The 17,830-nt window shown below is 24.1% G+C and overlaps 6 protein-coding genes across 6 annotated transcripts; 3 read left to right on the top strand and 3 right to left on the bottom strand.

The window, feature by feature from the left end:
* Window positions 1–73: 73 nt before the first annotated feature.
* On the bottom strand, window positions 74–2,083 carry PVVCY_0100300 (conserved Plasmodium protein, unknown function; the record flags this gene model as incomplete). Its single annotated transcript, XM_008628414.1, has 1 exon — window positions 74–2,083. The coding sequence occupies one exon, from the start codon at window positions 2,081–2,083 to the stop codon at window positions 74–76; it is 2,010 nt and encodes a 669-aa protein (XP_008626636.1).
* A 672-nt stretch (window positions 2,084–2,755) lies between these two features.
* On the top strand, window positions 2,756–4,162 carry PVVCY_0100290 (conserved Plasmodium protein, unknown function; the record flags this gene model as incomplete). Its single annotated transcript, XM_008628413.1, has 1 exon — window positions 2,756–4,162. The coding sequence occupies one exon, from the start codon at window positions 2,756–2,758 to the stop codon at window positions 4,160–4,162; it is 1,407 nt and encodes a 468-aa protein (XP_008626635.1).
* A 2,478-nt stretch (window positions 4,163–6,640) lies between these two features.
* PVVCY_0100280 (conserved Plasmodium protein, unknown function) lies at window positions 6,641–10,839 on the top strand (the record flags this gene model as incomplete). The annotated part of the gene is made up of 5 exons (XM_008628412.1): window positions 6,641–8,759; window positions 8,948–9,294; window positions 9,445–9,708; window positions 9,951–10,426; window positions 10,650–10,839. 5 exons carry the CDS (start codon window positions 6,641–6,643, stop codon window positions 10,837–10,839), a joined length of 3,396 nt encoding a protein of 1,131 aa, XP_008626634.1.
* A 405-nt stretch (window positions 10,840–11,244) lies between these two features.
* On the bottom strand, window positions 11,245–12,357 carry PVVCY_0100270 (geranylgeranyltransferase, putative; the record flags this gene model as incomplete). The annotated part of the gene is made up of 1 exon (XM_008628411.1): window positions 11,245–12,357. One exon carries the CDS (start codon window positions 12,355–12,357, stop codon window positions 11,245–11,247), a length of 1,113 nt encoding a protein of 370 aa, XP_008626633.1.
* Window positions 12,358–13,060: 703 nt separating this feature from the next.
* Window positions 13,061–16,194, top strand: PVVCY_0100260 (elongation factor G, putative; the record flags this gene model as incomplete). Its single annotated transcript, XM_037634472.1, has 4 exons — window positions 13,061–15,574; window positions 15,669–15,756; window positions 15,922–16,014; window positions 16,115–16,194. 4 exons carry the CDS (start codon window positions 13,061–13,063, stop codon window positions 16,192–16,194), a joined length of 2,775 nt encoding a protein of 924 aa, XP_037490006.1.
* Window positions 16,195–16,768: 574 nt separating this feature from the next.
* PVVCY_0100250 (liver merozoite formation protein, putative) lies at window positions 16,769–17,722 on the bottom strand (the record flags this gene model as incomplete). Its single annotated transcript, XM_008628409.1, has 1 exon — window positions 16,769–17,722. One exon carries the CDS (start codon window positions 17,720–17,722, stop codon window positions 16,769–16,771), a length of 954 nt encoding a protein of 317 aa, XP_008626631.1.
* Window positions 17,723–17,830: the final 108 nt, after the last annotated feature.

The following is a 17,830-nucleotide window of genomic DNA, read 5'->3' as shown; positions in this document are numbered from 1 at the left end:
TAATATATTTTTTAAGTTTTTTGTATGTTAAAATATTATACATATTTGTATGAACAATAATTACAAAAAAAAATTATAAATATTTCGTGTCAAGAAGCGAATAGAGATATCCTTGTATTTTTTGAAGATAAAAATTTTTATATTTAGATGGCATTGACATTAATGGCTTTATTTCGTTTTCTATTTTCTTAAATATTAGGTTAGCCGCATTAATATCTTGGTTTCCATATAGATCTTTTTTGCTAAATAAATGTAATTCTTTTTTTTTTCTAAAAAAGTAATTAATACTAATATTTAAATTAGTATTTTTACATGTATGATGATCAGTTTTTTTGACGTCTGTAATTTGTTTGGTATTATTTGAGAGTGTGGTATTGTTGTTGTTTTGATCGGTGGGCTTAGTATCGGCATTATAAATTGCTTGGGTACTTTTGCCATTTTCAATTTCGCTACTATTACTACTAGTAACAAAGTTTACGTTATCAATATTAAATTTTTGCTTTAAAAGTTCTTCAAAATTTTCTAAATGGCTATAATGTTTTGTTAATTCATTTTTATCAACTGATTGATCTAAGGTTGGAAAAACAAGTGCCTCGTTATTTTCATCATATTTTTTGTTATATGAAAATAAGAAATTTGAAATATATTTCAAAGATATATTTTTTCCTTTTTTATTTTTAAATTTTTTTAAATAAATATTTTTTGATTTAATTTTTAGTTCGCCATTTAGGAAACGTAAGAATGGGATTGGTCGGCTTTGTCTTTTTTGTTTTTTTATTGAACAATTTATAAATTTTTCATTTTTGTAAAAAAGGAACATATAATTTTTTTTTTTGTTATATATTTTTCTTTTTTTATTAGTACGACCAAGTAATTTGCTACTTGGCGTAGCATGTAAATATCGATGGTTGTATTTATATTTTTTTTTTAAATGTGTATGGTGAGGCATATTATAAACATAATGCATCCATAAAGATGGAATGTGTAGAATTTCTCCTTCATATAGATCTGCTACATAAGCATGTTTTATAATTATCTTTTTAATAATTTGTTCTTTTTTATTTTTGTTTTTTTTTTTTAGTAATATATCAAATATGTTATAAGACGATGATGAATTTATAATGTTAAAATATTTTATGTATTTTGGATGAATTAATAAAATTTTTTTTCTTCCTTTTATCTGAATTAAAAAATTATCAGGTATATCATAGTGTAGCCATATAAAAATATTGGGTTGTCCTATTCTTAAAACAGAAGAGAAGAATTCGAATTTTTCATAAGATGGGTAAATTTCAGGTGGCAAAAAAAAATTATCTTTGATAAATTTATTCATTTTTTTAATATCGGAAACCTCTTTAAATTGATTAATTCCTAGAGACCTATAATAATAGTAGTAGTTTGTATTGTTATCACTACTATTGTTGCATATTTGATGCTTAGAGTTATTATTTATCTTTTGGGTATCGCTCAAAGGGGAATTTGTATTATCTTCTCTTATATTAGGGGTAATAGAAATAGTCGATAGATTTTTGTTTTTACAATTTTTTATAGGATTATCCAGTTTTGGAGGGATGCCAGACATTTTGTCTGTTTCACCTTTGAATGTTAGAGTTATATGCTTTTTATTTCCATGATAATTAACTGAAAATTTTTTTTTTTTTTGATCTTCTTTATGGATTAATTGAATAAAATTTTTTAGGGTTGATAAACTGTAATGGAAATTTTTATTTACACTGTTTAAATATTTCGAGGTGCTTACATGAATACTTACTTTTGTGTCCCCTATGTGGTTAATAATATTATCACTATCAAAAGTTTTTATACAATTTCCTATTTTATTTTTTAAGTTTTTAATAATAATTGGTTCTTTTTTTTTATAATAATTATCATAGAATTCATTATTATATAGTAGACATGTTTTATCTTTTATTTTTTCTAGAGAAATCTTTTTAACCTTTTTTATATTATATTTTTTTATCAGATTTTCAAATTGTTTAGCTGTTTCTACTTCATCTCGACTAATCCTGCCGATTTGTTTATTCATTAGTTTGCAATAATTGTGGAAATTATTATAATCAGTCATTTTGTTTTTGACATAATTTTCCTTCATATAATTTCCTCCATTATAAATTTTTACAAATTGTTTATGGTCTTTAAAAATTTGATTAATGATTTGAATGGAATATTTTTTTATAGTTAAATTTTACAAGTTGTATTTGAGATTGATATGACAAAAATGTGATATCCTATTTATAAAGGAACTAATGTTTTTTAAATCATTTTATTTGCTGATATAGCTGAGTGCTATTCAAACATTTTGCATTCGTTGTTGTTCACAATTTTTTAAATGAATTGATTATATTGTCCCTTTTTTTTTACAATTTTAATGGAATAATTATTTTCTAATTTTGTTTTTTAAATATTTTTTTATTTCTATTGTTTTTTTTCCAAAATTAATGAAATATTTTTAATTTTAAAATTATGATAATTATGGAAATGGAAAAATAAAATATATATGAATATATTGTTACTATATAAAGAATAAAAGTTGTGTTTTATATGGTCAAGTGAAAAAATGTATATTGAAAATTAGGATATGAGCATATATAGATATAGTTCTCGATTTTTTACATTTATTTATCATACTAATATATGTAAAACTAACCTTAAAAATACAGTAATATGCATGCATATATCTCCAATTTTCGAAAGGTAATATAATATTATAAAATTATTTGTAAGGAAAATATTATTAATGAAAAAAAAAAATGAATATATTAACTATTCTTTGCCAATAAAAGGAAACGTGAAATATTATGAGAAGACTTCGAAAAGTGAAATAATAAATAGAAGACATGAAATAGATAAAGAGGGGTATTTTGAAAGTTTTAATCTTTGTATTGATAATAAAACAAAAGGATGCAACCCTTTTATGACACAGAATTATATTATGCACAATAAAGCGAGCATTATAGGCTCTGGTAGAAATAAGAAAAATGATATAACATCATGGAAATCGAAAGTAGAAAATGTTGTTAGTTCATATTTGGTATATGATAATGAAGATTCATTGAATAGGTCCAACAATGTATTGGGGATTTCTCAAGGGGATATTGATTTAGAAGAAAATGAGATGATTAATAAATGTGAAGATAGCATAATAAGTAATGATAAAATAAACAATAAACTAGTTGATATTATAATTTTAAAAAACATTTTAAATATATATTTTTTATTTGATAAAGACAATGAAGGATACATTAATCAAGAATATGCATGTTATGTGATTAAAATGATTTATGAAAATGATAGAAATTTCATGATAAAAAATGTTATATTAAATGCTAATGAAATAAATAAAAAAATGAATAATGTGGGTAGAAAAGAATTTGAAAAAAATGAAGTATTTTTTTGTACAAAACAATTTGCTAGCTTTTTATTAGCTATTTTATTAAAAGTATCAATTTTTCAAAAAAAAGACAATATTATAAAAAAAATATTTTTCATTAATATTATAAAAGAGTTTGTGAATACATGTAATCAAAATGATAGTAATGATTTATTTGGAATGTTTAAATATCCTAGAAACATAATAAGGAAATTTTATGATTATGTGTATTATTTAAAAAATATAAATGATGAAGAAAAAATGAAAAGATCTAGAGTAAAAAAAAAAAATAAACAATTAGAAAACATATGTTTCTTAGATGGAAATTTAGTTAATGCTAGTTTGGATACACATATAAATTATTTCAAAGAACAAACCAAAGAAAAACTTAAAAAAATAAAAATAGATATAGATAAGAAAGAAATGACAGAATGTACATTTTCTCCATCCACTAATAAAAAGCCATTATATTTATTAAAGGAAAAATTACAAGAAAATATTAATAACATATATAGAACAAAAGAAAGTATTAATAAAATATATTCTCCCATAAATACTAAATATGACATAGATAATTCAATTGAAAGAACAGTGTTTTTACCTAATAATTCATCCTTGAAAAACTTAGATTCAAATGCAGATAATGAAAAAGATGAATATAATATAAATACAAAAAATAATGATACCCCATTAGTACAAATAAAATATATAATTCATCAAGGATATAAACCGCCCAACAACATTTCATGGTATGATACATTGCGGAATGGATAGATATGCTATTTAAGTTTTACAATAGTATATTAGCATGCACATTAAATGTATTAATTATGTATGTGCGAAAAATTGTATTTTAAGGGTGCATGTACGATAAGGTATGCATATATTAAAATAAAAAAACTAAATGGCGCATCATATTAGCATTATTAAATTTGGATATGTGAAAAAAAGTGTCTAACAAAGCATTAGGGGCATTGTTTCTTTTCCTAAATGAAATTTTTTTTTGTATTTTTTGTTTTTTTTTGTTTTAGTAGCAATTTATAAATTTGCAAACATATAAACTATTTAATGAAAAATTTATTTTATATTAGTTGTATATTTGTTTATAGTGATATATAGTATAAACATTTATCTTAATCTTTGTTTTTTTTAACTATTCCTTAAATGAATTAAACTAATTTAAGATTTAAAATGAGATATAACGGTGACGCTATTTATGCTTATATAAAAGAGTAAGAAATGACAATGAAATGGTTTCAAATAGTGGATGTAGCGAAATTGTGAAAATCGAAAAAGATATATTTTTATAATAATGAATATATATAAATAGACTATATATTATTACTTTTTGTTGTACAAATTAATATAGCTTTTTGGATTTATTAATATCATACGTGAATAAATAAAAGGTTCTTATGAAACTATAAATGAATACCCTTCTATAAAAAAGTATCTTATAATATGCATAAAAAGTTTGCTTGAATTATTTTTTTTTAATATGGATACACTCATATATGTGTATGCTTGTGCTTTGTTTCGTTCTTAAATTATATAAATGTGTGTAGAAACTTTCTATAAAGTATTTTTAGGTTATATTCCTGAAATGATAAATTATGAATATTGAGAATGTTATACAATTAAAAAAAGAAAAGGAAAACAAATGAGATGGTGAGATAAGAAAGTGATATATTTAACAATAGCATATCGAAATAAGTTTTGGTTATGGTAAGTGTAAAATCTTTACACAACGGGGATATATGGGTATTTTTTAAATTTCATATAAATTAAAAATCTTTGTAAATTTTAAGAAAATTATAATATGGTTATATAAAAAATAAATAATTTAAAATTTGTTTCCCATCACTGTGTAAAAATAAAAAATTATAAACAAAATAGGAAATTATTAATGGATATTATAATACACATAATATATATGTTTTATATGCTTGTTAAAACGAAGGCTACACAGTATACAAATTGTTATAATTTTATTTTCTTTATATAAACGAAGGAATACATATTATAATATATATAATAATACAAACACAAAAGTCATATTTTAATAAATGAATAATTATATGCTCTATCTATATCGATTTTAGTATATACCTTTCAAATTTTTAATGGTATTTTATTTTTTTTTTTAATTCAATATCATGCACATTTATTTCGTTTTTAATACAAAACTGCAGCGGCAATTATTGTAATACAATTATAATATTAGCATAACATTTTTATATGTTTATCTTGAAGTTGATCGTTTTGCATTATATGAAGGGTAAAAAAATATATTATTAATGTTTTTTTTTCTGCTAGATTTTATAATAATTTTTTATACTTCCCATATGCGCCATATTGTTCTTGCTTTCTATGCGTATAAAAAAATGCCTTATTATAATTAAAATATATGCAGTAACTTAAATATTTTATTTACCCGTATATTTCTTTATTTATATATATTTGCCCATGTTTTTATAATTTTACTTTATAATATCCCTTTTATATTATAATAACTGTTTTTGCAATTTTTTGTAAATTGAAATAATAATCACTAATTCGATCACCACGGAGATTATTTTAAAATTAATAAAATTTCGTTTTATTCATACCTTTTTTTTTGATTTATTTTGTAACTTTTATAATTTTTTAATGACACGTAAATATTGAAAACGACGAAAGGAAATGAAAAAAGTGAAAAACAAAGAATAAAAAAGAAAGGAAATTGTATACCTATTTAATGACTTATTGCAACATATGTGCAAATATATAAAAATACATACGAATATATATATTATATACAAGCGGCATTTGTTCCGCGTTTCCACAAACTGATTCCTTATAGTATGTGTATACTATAATTTTGTATAGTAGAAATGCATAGACTACTTTGGGAATTATTAAAATCAAGACTTTATAATTCTTCGTGCGTTCGTAAGGAGTAAACAAGGAAAAAACAAAAAAATGTTTTAACGATATTATCAAAAGAATTTATATTTAGTTGTGACGTAATTATATTGTTTATGATTATTTGTGGTGAAATCAGAATAAAAAAGAGCAAAAAAAGGGAAATAAGCGTCGGCAAACGTGGAAAAAGAAATCGAAGCAATGCATATTATATAATGAAAATATGCGTGTACATATAGGGTTAAATTTAGTTAATAATTATTAGCTATATATTAATTTATGCATATAAATAAATCGTATTTATGTATATAAATTCACGTATGCACGAGTAATTTAGTGGCTGGAAAGATGAACGATTCAAGTAAAGATAGAAAAGACGATATAAATAAAAATATACACTATCAAAACAAAAATGAAGCAAAACCTTTGTATAGTAATAACTCCAATTCTGGAGTGGGGAATACACAAAATAGTTTGATAAACAACAATCAGAATTTTGATGGGGGTAATAATGCCCAAAACAGCTATCAAAATAAAAGTGAAGTTCCATATTTTATGAATACTAATGAAAACTATGTAGAATTATATATTAATAAAGTAAAGGAAATATATTACTTTCATGTATTTTATCATTATTTAAAATTAGGATATCCTGAAAAGGACGCAGCTATTGAATCTAAAAAATATATTTTTATAACATTAAATAGATATTTTTTACTTGTTAAAAATGCGATATTATCATCACCTGAATCTATAAAACAAATTAATAATTGTGTATCATCCAACTTGTTATATTATCAACAACAAACAAATCTACAAGAATTTTTATTGCATCAGCAAGCAAACTTACAAAATGGCAATTTGCAAAAATTAAATTTATATGATCAAATGAATTTAAATAATTTAGGGAATTTAAGCAGTATGGGGATAAGCAATATTAAATTGCCTTTAGCCAATAATGAAAATTTAGCAGATCTATCTAAGATAAGTAATAGCGAACATATACCTGGTCGAAATGATATGGGAGGGAATGCAGCTACTTCTATTAGAGGTGGTAATGCTAACTCTACCAATAATAATAATCGCGGAAATAGTTTCCTTGACAAAAACAATGCATATGGTTATGATTCCAATACTGGTAAAGAAAATAAATCCCTATATAATAATAATTACTATAATTTGAGGGCAGACAAAATTAATAATATGATTGATTCAATTGAAGAGATGAAAAAATTAAATAAAAATATTAATGATAAAAAAAATCTTGGTGATTACAATTTTGGGTTAGAACAAATGAGTAATTATCAAAATAACTTCTCAGGAAGTGGTAGTACTAGCTATATTAATAAAAACGAAAATATAGGTGGTTTCGGTAATAATAATGATGATAAAAAAAAAAAAATAAGTTTTAGCTTAAATAAGTCTAAAAATAAAATATTTCAATCATTTAATAATGCCTATAATGATCCTAATAATAGAAAAAATTTGAGTGATGCAGTGAGTGAAGTAAGTGACTTGAGCGATGAAAATAAAGGTGGCAATACTAGTGTAATTAATAATAGTGGCTTATATGGGTACAATAACATTCAAAATGCAAGTTATAGCCAAAATAATAATAATATCGGAGTAAATAAAGGCGGATTATATAACCTGAAAGGGAATAATAACATGGATGGAAGAAATAAAATGAATTATGATAATTTTTATGGAAATGTAAATAATTATAACTACAATACGAATTATAATAATATCGAAAACAGAAATAACAATTTCCCAACTGGGAATACACTAAAATATGGTGTTAAAGGAGGGGAACACGAAAATAATTATGGTTTTAATAATAAAGGTATAAATAAAAATTTAGAAGCGAATAATAATATGCATGATGCCCAATATAATAATGTATTCTCTATGGATTATGGACCAAATAATGAAAATGTTACAAATGATCTAAGAAGTGGTGGCCTTTATAATATGAATAAGATGAAAAATAGAGGAAATGAAAAAGATAATTTTATGTATGATAATAATAAGTTAAATAAAAATAGTGATTATAGAATGGGGGAAGAAAATTATAATTTTGATAAATCAGGAAATGATTACAATTCAGATAATTACGAATATGATGGTGGCGAAATGGTAAACAATAATGAAAATAATATGAGCGGATATGGGAAATTAGCTAGTAGCAATAACTCAAAACTGACAAACTTAGAATTTTTCCAAAATTCTAGTGAAGTAGCAAATAAACCGGATGGCTTTAGGACTTATATAAACAATTTAAATGAGCATTTTAGAGAACAGTGTAAAAATAAAGAGTTTTCTAAAAGCTTAAAATTTTTCATAAGTAAATTATTTGCATTAAAAAAGAAAAAAATATTAAAATCAACTTTATGGGTAAATAACATTTTGCCAACAAAAGAAGAAGTTATAGCATTGGATGTGCAATTTTACCTAAATAATAAAAGTAGGATTCTTCTGTTGCTTCTCATGCATTTATTTTTATCATATTGCTATCGTTTTTCAATTATTGCATTATTACAAAATAATGTAATTGTTTATGTAGTATAACATGGGTGGTATTGCTCAACTAGTTTATTTCAATTGCCTACATTTAACTTTGGATTTTTTTATCCTACTTTTCAATATTTTTAGGGTCGAAACGAAAAATTGGAAATAACTTAGATATGGATATCGATTTATTAGGAATGAATTTAAATGACAAGAAAATGAAATTAAGCTTAGAAGAAATAGAAAAGAGAGAAAAACGAAAAGAAAGATGCTTTGATATTGGAAAAAGCAAGAAAAAGGAATTAGGAGGAGATAATGCTTTTCACCTTGATATATCTGGAGAAAAGGGAAGTGAAGAATATAGAAATCTTGAAATGCTAATTGACAAATATAATTATTCTAGTTGTTATAAGAATAAAAATTTTGTTGGAGAATGTAAAAATATTCAAAAATTTTTTTTTCGATTAACTTCCCTTCCGGAAACGAAAAATGTAAGAATTGAATTTTATGTATACACATACATATATTTCAAATAATTATATTACACAAAAATATAATAAAAAACACAAATAGCACGTAGTATATTGGACTTTGTGAAATATATATATCTGCATTTTGCAATTTTTTTCCATCTTCTGTAGGTACGAAGTTTCTCCGTTTTAAAGTGCACATATGCATATATTTTATATAAATACAATATTGACAAAAATTATAAATACGTAAATGAGCAATTTAGATCTATGCGACAAGATCTAAATATACAAAATATTTTTCACCATGATGTTATAAATATTTACGAAACAAATATTAGGATATGCATTGTGAATAATGACTTGTTTCAATTTCTACAATGTATTAACAAATTGTTTGAATTGTATCAAAGGCTTAACATAAAAAAATCGAAGGTAAGGATATTTCCATTCTGCGATATAAAATACACAATATATATACGTGCATATATGCATAAGATCGGTTGATGATTATAACATTTTTTGTAAATGTCATTAATCAATTTGTGGTGAATAAATGGATTGTCAGTTGCTTGTAGCTGTGCACGCCAATTTATAATATAAGCTGGATTGTGTATAATTTTCATTAGTAATAGTTAGCACGATTATCATTATTTTTTTTTCTCGGATTTTGACAGGTTGAATTTCTATGCTATAAGCTAATCTATTTAACTCTTCAAAATATGCATCAAGAATTTATTGTCGAATATTTAACTCTAAGTGAAGAAGAGAAAAATCATTCGAATATCCAATTATGTTATTATTTAAATGAATGTATAAAAAACAAAATGTATTTAATTAATATCAATATGATATCACCCTTAAATGAAGAAGAAAATCATGAATACATATATTATAGAGTATTTGTGAATAATCATATATTGGCATATTTACCTACTTTAATGTCAATAAATGAAAATGCTGATTTAAATGTAAATATTGATTCACTTTCCGCATTTGTTAATGAGCATAGTGATCCAAATAGGCTTGAGAATATCCAGAATGATGTTATTATGACAGATAATAATGTAATTAAAATGCCTTATTTGACGAATTATTTAATTGTTTTGTTTTTACCCAAATATAGGCTTTTGGCCCTTATAAATATATGCAAGTAAGTCTATTCAAGGATGTATATTATTTAACATGTTAAAACTTTAATTTTATGGTTTTAAAACATGCATATTCGTTCAGAAAGAGCGGAATATGGAATGTTATAGGTGTATTCTATTTATTTTATTGCAAAAATGCATTGCCTTTACAAAGAGGAATATTCAATTTAATTTTCCCCATTTTGATATATTCATATAATGCTTATTCACCATTTTTTTTTGCAGGACGAGCATAAAGGTAAATATATCAACTTTAACCAAATTGTTAAATTTTGAAAATGATAACGAATGTTTAAATTTTTTAAACGAGGTTAACACAATTATAAATAATAATGAAGTATTAAGCAAATCATCGCTTGTTAATCTTTTGAAATCGCCATTGCTCAAAAATAAATATATAAATCATATAAGATAGCGGAAAAAAAAACATAAAAAATATGTGCATGCACATTCGCATATATAACATTTTTTTTGAAAACAATCTACACCAACGGTTCTGCATTGAGCCATTTGTATATGTAAATGCGTATATATATGTATTGTTTTACTATTATATATTTTTTATTATTTATTATTATTTTTTTTGTCACTTTTGTTGTTAAACAGTAACTTTGATGTTACAAAATATAGTGATATACAAAATTTTCCGAAAAAAATATATACGTATATGTTTGAACTCGAATTAAATTCTAATTTAAATTTAAAAATAAAATTTTTTTGGCACATAATATGTGAGCTAATGTGTATAATACCTATATATAGGAATGTTTATATTAACAAAAAAAAATATAATATGTAGTAATTCTTTTTACAAGAATTCTTATAATGTATCTATTCCGAAACTCGGTAGATTCCTTTTTTTGACTGTATCAACGGGAATAGCATAAACTGGATGCATTTTCTTTAAATTGTATTGCTTTTCTGAATCACCAATATTATCTATCAAACTTAACGCTGCTAATCCAAAAAATGTATGGCATACATCAGGAAGGCAATCAGGGTTGTCACTGATTCCACCACTATTGGTATCTTGACAAAGAAGAATATATTTTTTTAAAGCATTTTTATTAATCCATTTATATTTTTTTAAAATAATTAATGATGAAAAAATCCACCATGAGTAACATGTATCAGTCAATTTTTCAGCTCGTCCATTAAAACCACCATTATTGGTTTGCCTAAGACTTAGCCAATGAGCTACTTTCTCTTCATCAATTAAATATAATTTTTGTATTAATGCCAAAGTTGCAACGCAACAAAAAACGCTAGCTGCATGATATTCATTACCATGTGTCCATGAAAATGAATTCCCACAAATAGAATAATTTGTTAATAAATATGATGATATATTTTCAATAGAAATCAAGTGTATCTTATTTAATATAGTTAAACAACTAACAGCACTATAAACAAAACGTGTATCGACTTCCCCCCAAATATCTCCTTTAACTGATCCATCGGTATTTAATAGACTTAAAATATATTGGGAAGTCATTTCTCGAAGTGTTTGGTTATGCTGAATATTTTTATTTACTTTATGATCAGTATCATTTGAAATATTATTAAACTGAGTACTAACAGAATTTTCACCATTTAAATCTATCTCTCTTTTTTCATCCTTATATATATATTTGTTAACTGTATCAAATGAATAATTTAAAATTAACAGTGATAATATTGCATGATGCGTTGATACAATATGTGAATCATAATTTATATTATTTCCAAATCCACCATCTGTATTTTGGCATTTTAAAATAAAATCAATCAATGCTTCTTTTTTGTCGGTTTCATGGGATAATATTTCACAAGAACAGACGAAATAAAACACCCCACACATCTTAAGGGTTTCATTAAATAGTAGCTCTTCAATATTGGTAACAGTTGTGTATGAATTTAAATATTTAATATGCTTCTCTTCTAAAAAAATCATTTTGGTGAAAATTTATTTTTATGAGTTTCATTATCGTGTTTTTTTGATTGAGGACGTTATAAAAAAGCATAGAAAAACTATTTATAAGCTGGAAATGAAAAATGGGATAATGCTCTACGCAGCATTAATAAATATAGAAATGGAACTAAAGGGAAAAGAAAAAATATTAATGAGGGTATTTAAAATAGAGGTAATGAAGATGAAATAAAGTATCAAATAAAATGAATATTATAATATGCCATAAACTACTACTGTATATTTTTTCATAATAATTCAACTTATTCCTTATTATAAAAGAATTTTGACGTGAATTATTTTTGTGATTCAATTGAGGCTATCTTTATCATCATATTGTTTATGTTATTTATGTGGGTGTTATATTTTTTATTTTGTTTGGTGCTATCTTAGCTGAAATTCGGTATACGGGGAAGCGTGTCACAGGAGAAAAGCATTTAAAAAAATATGCACAGCATCTGAGGTTTTAGCTAGATGGGTAATTTTTTAGTAAAATTTTGCTTGAATAAAAATATTTTCCTCTTCTTTTACATTATAAATAATAATAGATTTATATGTTATATATTTTCTGTATAATTTACGCTCATACATGTATATATAACAATACACAGTGATATAATTTGAATTCCTACAAGTCAAAAAAAACACATAAAAAATAAGTAAAAAATGAAAGGAGGAAAAAACGGAAATGATAAAAATATTCTTATCAAATAGTTATAAAGGTTTGGATAGATTTGTTTTGGTTTTATTTTTGATATTTACTGTTATTAGAGCAAATGGCTTGAATAATAGGAAAAGGTTAAGTCAGTGTAAAAGTATATTTAAACCCAATAGAGAAGGAAAAAATGAAGGAATGAAATTGTTTATTCGAAATAAATATTTTAACAAAAATAATGATCTTATAAGCACACATAGGAGAAAATGTAGCAATATGCATAAGATGAATATTTTTCGATTAAAAATGAGTAGCAATCATTCTTTAAAAAAAAATGTCGATCTAGAAAATTATAGAAACATAGGGATTATTGCACATATTGACGCAGGGAAAACTACAACAACAGAAAGAATATTATATTATACTAATGTAATAAAAAAAATAGGAGAAGTGCATGAAGGTTTATCAACAATGGACTATTTGGACATAGAGAGAGAAAAAGGAATAACCATCAACGCAGCTGTAACTACATGTTATTGGAATGGTAGTGAAAAAAATTTAGGAGATTATCGTATAAATATTATTGATACTCCTGGGCACGTTGATTTTACTGCAGAAGTTGAAAAAAGTTTAAGAGTTTTAGATGGTGGGATAGTAGTTTTTGATAGTAGTGAAGGGGTTGAGTCACAATCTGAGACTGTATGGAAACAAGCAAATAGATATAACATTAGCAGAATAATATTTTTAAATAAATTAGATAAAGTTGGAGCCAACTTTGAATCGTGTATTGAAGAAATTAAAAGGAAATTAAATAAAAAAATCTTGATTTTATATGTCCCCGTTTTTGAGATGAGTAATTTTATAACTACTATTGATATACTAAAAGAAAAAATGATTGTATATAAAAATGCCCATGATTTTTATTTTGAAGATATTCCACAAGAATATTATGGCATTTTTTTAAAATATAAAAATTTATTATATGAGCAGATAGCTGAAAACTTTAATACCTTTTTAGATAATTATTTAAATGATAAAGTTATGAAAGCAGAAGAAGTTGAATATTATATAAGAAAGCTAGTTGTGGAACAAAAGTATAATGTAGTTATTTGTGGATCGTCTTTGAAAAATAAAAATGTCCAAATGCTTCTTGATATGGTTGTAAAATATTTACCTTCTCCTATAGATTGTATACAGAATTATAAGAACCAAATTATATATAAATATGATGTTAATAAAAAAGGTGAGCAAATTGTATTAAATAGCAAAAAAAATGAAAAGGGCATAGGTGAGAAAATGGAAAATGTGAGCATTGGTAATGATGCAGACGATTTGGCTAATAGTGAAACACATAAAAATATTACATCTGGATCTAATGATACAAATGATGAATCTATAAATCAAGGAATAAATCATAAAGCTGATTCCAACACTTTTAATAGTAATGAAAAAAATGCAAAAGAAGAAAAAGATGAGTCAAAGCAAAACGATTTAATTTCAGAAGAATTAAACAAAGAAAATATAAAAGATTATAAAAGAAAGTTTGTAGGGTTAATTTATAAAATTATGAACGATCAACATTTGGGAAATATTAACTATGTTCGTATATATGAAGGGAAATTAAATAAAGGAGATTTTATATATAATAATAGAACTAAAAAAAGTGAAAAAATATCAAAAATTTTTTTTATACATTCCAGTGAAAAATATGAACTTGAAAATGCCTGTGCAGGTGATATTGTCGGAATTGTTGGATTGAAGGATACCCAAATTGGGGATACAGTAAGTAATGTGTTTTTAAGAGCAGAATTGAAAAAGATTAAAGAAATACCTCCGATTATTAGTTTTTATATATACAATAAAAATAAAAATGAATATGAAAAATTAATTAATGCATTAATTAAAATTAAAAAAGAAGACCATTCATTTTTTTTTCATATAAATCCTGATACAAAAGATTTACTGATTAGTGGAGTCGGAGAATTGCACTTACAAATTATAATTAATAAGATTCAAAAAGATTTTAATATACCTATTATATATGGCCAACCACAAATATCGTATAAAGAGACGTTTATTGAAAATGTAGAAGCCCGAGGGAAGTATATTAAACAGTCTGGTGGTAGAGGACAATATGGTGATGTGCATATTAAAATAGAGCCTATGTATAATTATACTGAAGAAGAAGATAAAGAAAATGATGCTATTAATAATGATGACAAAAAAGACCAAAAAGAAGACGATATGGATAATAATTGTATGAATATTGATACATCAGAAGTAAATAATAATATTATTATAAAAAATGAAATTACATGTGGAGCTATCCCTTCTGTATATTTTGATGCAATCAATACAGGAATAAGAGAGCAATGCAATTTAGGTGTATTGTCTAATTCTCCATTAATAAATATTGTTATAAGAATAGTAGATGGTTCATTCCATCCTGTGGATAGTAATGAACATGCATTTAAGTTGGCCGCAGGACTCGCAATTCGAGAGGCTGCAAAAAAAACGACAGTGCGATTATTGGAGCCAATAATGAATGTAAGTGATGCATATGGATATGCAAATATATAGAACATATTTTTATATACGTTTATATATGTTTACTAATCTTAATTTTTCCCTTTGTTTTCAGATAAACGTAACTGTACCAACTGAATATCTTGGAGAAGTTATAAGTGACTTGGTTAAAAAACGAGGAAAAATTCAACACATAGACGAAAGTAAGTTCAAAAGAGCCTTAAAAAAGGATAAATATACTTTGTTAGTGGTATTATTAATTTTCAAATTATTATTTTTATGTTCGAATGTAATCAATATTCTTTTCGTTTCCAATTATAAATACCTTCACTTACATATGGATCTTTATAAATTTACTCCCAAATCAGGTGATGAGCACACCAAGGAAATTTATGCCAGGGTCCCCATGGCATCCATTTTATCATATGTTAGCGACTTAAGGAAAATAACAAAGGGACGAGGTTATAATTTTTGGATATTATACATTTAAAAATATGAATAAAAAATTATGAATAAATTCATAAATCACTATATATATTTTTTATTGTTTCGTTCATATAGGGAATTACACGATGACATTACATACATACTCATTGGTACCCCCCTACATACAGGAGCAGCTTTTGCAAAAGAAGGAATAATAATATATCAAAATTATGCATATATTGATGCATAAACTTATATATTATATACTTTTCCTACCTAAACCTTTTTTGACTAAAATTTTTGGCTATTATTGTAATAATTATTTTTTTTGGTGTTACAAAAAATATTTTTGTGAAAATATTTTTGTAAATTTATAAATGGCAATTTTATTTGTATTAATTATTTGGTGTAAGTTTTCAAAATATTTTTCTAAAAAAATAAATGTGCATAAGTATAAAAAATATGCTTCTCAAAGTGTAGGATGCACAAAAGTATTTAACATATTTTTTAGCATTTTTCATCCATTTTAATTTTCAAAATGTTTACATAATTTGGATTTTATGAATTTATGACACATTTTTAAACTTATAAAAAAATTATTTATTTTTGTTTAATGGCTTAAAATATTTTTAAGTAGACATAATATAAAAACCTTTATTTTAATCGTTGTATATTTGATTGGTTGTATATATAGGCTATGATATTTTGGGGGTTATTATATATGTTAAAATGGGTAAATATGCATAACTTATTTAATTTTTATTAATGATTCATCCATATTTTTGCGAATTATAAAATATTTCCATCATGCTTCTTATATACAGTATCTATGCTATTTAAAATTGCTACATAATTGTCTACGATTTTGAATATCTTGTTTTTATATTCTTCGTTAACATTTTGTATGGAATAATAATATTTGATTTTGTTTATAGTATTTAAGAATATATTATAATAAATTCCATTCGTTTTAAAGTGCAAGAACAGTTTGAATAAGATAGGATTGGAGAACAAATTAAATTTGTCTACTGCGAGAGAATACTGGATCATTTTATTTAGTCTTATGGACTCAAAAAATATATCTTCTAAAATAGCTTTTTTAAATTCCTTATTATTATTGTTAATTTGTTTATAAATTTCTAAATCGATTTTATAAATATTTTCGTCTTTGACGTTGGATTTTAATAGCTCCTCTATATTATCATTGGAGTTAAAAAAATTTTCATACATTAAGATTTGCATATTAAAATACTCTTCAAAATTTTGTCTATTTTCATATATAAATGAGCATATTTGTTTATTTTTGACATTAGAAGTATAAATTTCAATATTTTTAATATAACTATATGATGCTAAGCACGCTTTTAATAATAAAGATATATTAAGTTGTATATCTTTTTCTTTATCAATATCAAAAATGCTCAAATGAGACAATGTATAAATATATTGTTTTAATATATTTGCATTTCTATTATTATCTTCTATGTCACAAGTTTCATTGGCTATAGTTGGCTGTGATGTATTTTGTATAAATAATTTCTGTTTCATAGAAGAGCATCTATTGCCATTTTTGCTAATATTCTCCCCATAATAATGTGTTACGTTTCTATTTATGGGTACCTTATTATTATATCTGATATTAATTCCATTTAATATATCTACAAAGAATGTTTTATTACAAAGGACTGATGGTAATAGTAGAAATGGGAGGGCTAAAGCCGTGTATCTCCAAAGGGCTTTCATTTTGCCTTGAAGGTTTGCAGGAGGACAGATATTTTATGTGTGACTATAAGTAGGTTAATCAAGAAATAACAGAAATGTTATTCTGTAAATCTGTGATGTTACGTTCTG

This window comes from Plasmodium vinckei, assembly GCF_900681995.1.
Source record: "Plasmodium vinckei vinckei genome assembly, chromosome: PVVCY_01".
NCBI classification, from domain to species: domain Eukaryota; phylum Apicomplexa; class Aconoidasida; order Haemosporida; family Plasmodiidae; genus Plasmodium; species Plasmodium vinckei.
Note: the sequence above shows the minus strand (reverse complement) of the source record. Positions and strands in the feature narration are given on the sequence as shown.